Source organism: Calidris pugnax, unplaced genomic scaffold (genome assembly GCF_001431845.1).
Source record: "Calidris pugnax isolate Ruff unplaced genomic scaffold, ASM143184v1 scaffold123, whole genome shotgun sequence".
Taxonomy (NCBI): domain Eukaryota; kingdom Metazoa; phylum Chordata; class Aves; order Charadriiformes; family Scolopacidae; genus Calidris; species Calidris pugnax.
In genome coordinates this window covers 1,219,911-1,225,062 of record NW_015090876.1, presented here as the reverse complement: position 1 = coordinate 1,225,062, position 5,152 = coordinate 1,219,911, and the positions used below count along the sequence as shown (strand labels likewise).

The following is a 5,152-nucleotide window of genomic DNA, read 5'->3' as shown; positions in this document are numbered from 1 at the left end:
ATGTCCGTGTCCCCCCCCTTTATTGTCCCCCTTCCCAAATCCCAGGCCAACAGTATGTCCGTGTCCCCCCCCCTTTATTCCCCCCCTCCCCAAATCTTCCTTCCCAGGCGGCATATGCCAGGAATTAGCTGTGCCATTAGGGGGTGGCAGGGGTGCCCGGGGAGGAGGTGGGTGCTGCCTGGCACCGAGGGGACCGTGCTGGGCAGAGAGGGACTGTCCCCTCCTTGGGGTTGGCGAGAGGCACCCACCAGCACCAGCTCAGCCACGCTGAGGGGGGATGGATGGGGAGCAGAGTGGAGCCGTGGGGGTGTTGTGCAAGTGCCTGGGGGGGATGGAGGGGATGGCCACGTGTTGTTGACACAGGTGGGGACACGGTTGGCAGCCGGCGCCGCGGGCAAACACACCTGCCCGGGCAGGGAGAGGCGCCGGGCGGCTGCTTTGGCATCCCCAGCCACACGTGCCGGCCGCGCCGGCTAAAGTCTGAAGTCCCCACTCAGATCCAGCCGCGCTCTGCACCCCTTCCCTGTCACCTGCTCTTCTCCACGCACCCGCCTCGTGCTGGGGATGGCCCTGATGTCACCCAAAAATCCCCCCTCCCCACCTGCTGCTGCCCTGTGGAAAAGGCAAGAGGATGGGGATGCTCAGCGTGGGCATAGGAAGGCATCCTGACCAGGAAGGACATTGTGTGCCATGTCCTCAGCACCCCTCTTGGTCTGAGGCTGGGCGTGTGGTGGGTTTGCCTGGCTCTCTGGTGCCACTTTGGGTTTTAGCGAGGAGGAAGAAGCCACCACCAGTGCCCCGCTGGGACCCATCCCCAGTGCTGCCCAGCTGTGCCAGGTGGTGTCTAGAGATGTGTAACCTCAGCTCCTCAGTCCTCAAAGGTGCCTCGTCTTCTCTTTCAGACCTTCATCTTCACCGACGGGGAGGATGAGGAGCTGAAGAAGCAAGCACGTGAGTCTGTGGGCATTGTCCCTTTGCGTGCGTGACCTGGACAGGTTCCCCGAGGGGGCCCCCACCTCGGGAGCAGGACTGGCCTGGAGTCTGCCCCTGGAACTGGTCAAAATGCCACCAGTTGGATGCTAATCTCAGGAGCCTTCACCACTGGGACCTGGGCTGAGAACAAGGGCAACTTGTTTCACTGATGGTGCCTAAAGCACCCTCTGTCCGGGAACCCCACCTGGGGATGAGTTTCCTTCCCAGTCAGCCCAGTGCTGGGGGGAGCACGCTAACTGGTTGGGGGTGCCTTTGCACCAGTTGGTCTCTGGGGTGAGCTGGGATTGATGGGCAATGCCTTGGGGTTTCATGGGAGCATTTCCCTGGCAGCCACCCCCCCGGGGCCAGGGTCAGCCCGGTCTATTCTCCCCATGCAAATGACTCCTTTTCAGGCCGGGAAGCGATTGCTTTTGAGCTGGGCAAGCAAATACCAGGTGGCTGCTGCTGGAAAAGGCAGCAGGAATAGGGCAGGATTTTGGCTATGGTGTTCTGGGTGGAGAAGCCAGCTCATGGACACCCCCTCGCTCCCGGGGTGGCTGGTAAATGGGATGTGCAAGGTGATGTAGGGTGGTGTCACGCTTAGCATGTGGGGTACGGCTCAACCCTGGTGTGCCTGCTGCATCCTCATCCCTTGCTTATCCCTCCCCTTCTCCCATGTGGATCCAAAAGCCGTTCCCCTGAAAATTCATTCTTTGCCCAAAATGATGTGGCAGGGAGGGACATCATAGAATGGTCCAGGCTGGAAGGAACCTCCAAAGGTCATCTAGTCTGACCTCCCCGCAGTCAGCAGGAATGCCCCCAACTAGACCAGGTTGCCCAGGGCCATGGGGTTTCCATCCTCGTTGGTGCCCCTGGAATGCGTGTGGTGAAGCATCACTGTTTGAGCAGGGGGGAGGCGTGGGATACCCCCAGCACTGGGCTTTGACCCCCATCTCTTCCCCCAGGAAATGTCATCAACACCAACTGCTCGGCCGCCCACAGCCGCCAGGCCCTCTCCTGCAAGATGGCCGTGGAATACGACAAGTTCATCGAGTCGGGCAGAAAGTAAGTAGCTCCTGGGGCTGCCACGGGGGGCTGGGGGGGACCATGATGGTCCAGACAGAGACCATGTGCATTTTTGGGGCCGTATCCCAGCATGTGGGGAGTTGCCCCAGCCTGGGGTGACACTGCTGCCACCACAGGTGGTTCTGCCACGTGGACGATGACAACTACGTGAACGTGAGGACGCTGGTGAAGCTGCTCTCCAGCTACCCCCACACCCAGGACATCTACATCGGGAAGCCCAGCCTGGACCGGCCCATCCAGGCTACGGAGAGGATCAGCGAGAACAAGATGGTGAGGGGATGGCAGGGGGGTGTGAGGGGTGGGGGCTGGCTTCATTTTGGGTGGGTTTTGCTCCCCGGCCGGCGGGAGGAGGTCTCACTGCCGTTGCTTCCCCTCTCTCACAGCACCCTGTGCATTTCTGGTTTGCCACGGGAGGAGCGGGGTTTTGTATCAGCCGGGGGCTGGCGCTGAAGATGAGCCCATGGGCCAGGTAAGAACGTTGGCGTTGCTCAACCCTGGGGACCCGTCATGGTCCCAGCAGGGCACAGAGTGACAGCATCTTTGGTGATGGACGCTGGACCCTGTTCCACCACCTTGCTCTCTTTGCCTTGCTGGGGGCTTGCAAACAAGCTGGGAAGGACCTCGCTTCCCCCGAGCCTAATTGACTTTTTAATTAGTGCTAGAGCTGGCCAAGCCCAGACCCTGTGGGGTGGCCACGTCCCCCTGGGCTTTGCTCCTCTGCAGCTCCTCTCTCTCTCCCCGCAGCGGGGGCCACTTCATGAGCACGGCGGAGAAGATCCGCCTGCCCGACGACTGCACCATCGGCTACATCATCGAGTCCGTGCTGGGGGTGAAGCTCATCCGCAGCAACCTCTTCCACTCACACCTGGAGAACCTCCACCAGGTGCCCAAGACAGAGATCCACAAACAGGTATCCCTGTCCTGATGCCCTGGGGTGGATGGAGGGGGGCTGGGTTGGATGGTACCACCCTCTGGTTTCGTGTTGTCACCTTAAAAATTGGGCGTCGCAGCTAAGATACTGATTGTGTGTCCAGTTTTGGGCTCCCTACCATAAAAAAGACATTGAGGTGCTGGAGCGGGTCCAGAGAAGGGCAACAAAGATGGTGAGGGCTCTGGAGCACAAGTCTTATGAGGAGAGGCTGAGGGAGCTGGGGGTGTTCAGCCTGGAGAAGAGGAGGCTGAGGGGAGACCTTATTGCTCTCTCCAACTCCCTGAAAGGAGGGTGTAGAGAGGTGGGGGTCGGTCTCTTCTCTCAAGTCACAGGCGACAGGACGAGAGGAAATGGCCTCAAGTTACGCCAGGGGAGGTTCAGGCTGGATATTAGGAAAAGTTTTTTCACTGAAAGGGTCATCAGCCATTGGAATGGGCTGCCCAGGGAGGTGGTTGAGGCCCCATCCCTGGAGGTGTTCAAAAGACAGGTTGATGTAGTGCTGGGAGGTATGGTTTAGTGATGGATGCTCCTTGTTTGTTGTGTGGGTGTCTATTTTTGTCAAAGTTAGGGTGACGGTTGGACAAGATGATCTTTAAGATCCCTTCCAACCTAGAAGATTCTGTGATTCTGTGATGTGCTTCTGAAACATCAGTGGAGGGGGAGAGCCCCATCAGCCCATCCCTGTGGGATGATGCAGAGTGTGACCAGAGGCTGTGGGGAAAAGGGGTGAATTTTGCAGCCCCCCCCATGCTCCTGCTCGATGCTCATGGTCACGTCGGCTGCTTGACCCCCACCTTGTGCTTTCCCCCACCCAGGTGACGCTCAGCTACGGCATGTTCGAAAACAAGCGCAACTCCATCCACATGAAGGGAGCCTTCTCCGTGGAGGAGGACCCATCCAGGTGAGATGGGGGGGACCCTTCCCCAGAACTCCTCCCCGAGCTGGGGTGCTGGAAGGCCCCCGCCTGCCCCCACGCTCAGCATCCCTCCTCCTCTCTCCTCCCCCAGGTTTCGCTCCGTGCACTGCCTGCTGTACCCCGACACGCCGTGGTGCCCCGCCAACGTGGTGTATTAGGAGACAACTGTGTCCCCTCCAAACCTCGTCCCCCCAAATTCCCCGGTATCCGACGGGCGTGCGGGGACCTGCGTGCGGGTGTGTCGGTCCGGCCTGGCTGCCAGGCGGAGGGACGGACGGACAGACAAGACGGACGGACGTCGTTGCTGTGGTATTGCACAGTGTGTGTGTGTACTGAAGGCTGCTGTGCGGCCACCCCAACCCCCCCAACCACCACCACCACCCCCCTCTTTGCCCGCTGCCCGCTCCGTCCGGGACGGCGGGGAGGGGGACGGGTCCTGAGCACTTAACCCCCGGGCACCCCACGGCGCTGCCGAGCCCCACGCCATGCGTGGGGACCCACCGCAGGCGCTGTGCGGCTCTGCCTCCCCCAGGCTTGCTTCTCCTTTGTTTTTATTTTGTTGGGTTTTTTTTCCCTTTTAAATGTTAAGTTTTTTGGTGTGTGCCCTCCCCCCCCACCTCATTTACCCAGCTCCCGTAACCCCTCGCCCGCCCCATCCTCTCTCCCAGCCCCCCCCAAAATCTCAGCAGCGAAGCTCCGGCTCCCGATTTGGGTGATGAAGGGTCAGTGGGGAGTTTTGCCCCCCCTGGCTCGGGGGGCAGGCAGAGGGGGGCCAGGAGAAGGCTCCTGGCCATGGATAACACTGGCCCAGGGTGCCACAGACCGCTGGGTGCTCGGTGGCCGCACTGGAGGGAGATGGGGGGGGGGGCTACGAGCTGGGGTGGTCTCCGTTTCACAGAGCTCCCCTCCTCTGGCTGAACCGTTGCCGGCGGCATCGATCTATGCACTATTTATAGAGACTAATGTAAAGACTTTCTATAAATACGGGGGGTGGGCGGGAGGGGGATTGTCCCGGAGCCGCCTGGGTGCTGTGTCTGTACGGAGTCTCCCTCCAGTGCCACCTCCCAGACCCACACCTTTGGGAAGGAGCACTTCAGGGTCTGGCCGGGGGCTGTGTGAGTGCCTGTCCTCCCCCTCCAGCCATGGGGCCAGAGCATCCTCCAGCCCTGGCCCCACGGCAGGTGATGCTGGGGTGGTCAGAGCACCCACAAGGTGCCTGGTTGGATGGGCACCCACCATGGGCAGGC

General features: G+C 60.7%; 1 protein-coding gene across 1 annotated transcript in view; it reads left to right on the top strand.

Moving 5' to 3' along the window:
- Window positions 1-4,301, top strand: part of LFNG (LFNG O-fucosylpeptide 3-beta-N-acetylglucosaminyltransferase) — an 11,240-nt gene extending 6,939 nt beyond the window's left edge. The window contains exons 2-8 of the mRNA XM_014946261.1: window positions 903-951; window positions 1,938-2,037; window positions 2,175-2,328; window positions 2,442-2,527; window positions 2,803-2,968; window positions 3,805-3,890; window positions 3,997-4,301. Of these exons, the coding sequence (XP_014801747.1) occupies window positions 903-951; window positions 1,938-2,037; window positions 2,175-2,328; window positions 2,442-2,527; window positions 2,803-2,968; window positions 3,805-3,890; window positions 3,997-4,063 (708 nt within the window). The 3' untranslated portion in view covers window positions 4,064-4,301. The remainder of the gene's footprint in view (window positions 1-902; window positions 952-1,937; window positions 2,038-2,174; window positions 2,329-2,441; window positions 2,528-2,802; window positions 2,969-3,804; window positions 3,891-3,996) is intronic.
- The last annotated feature ends 851 nt before the right edge of the window (window positions 4,302-5,152 follow it).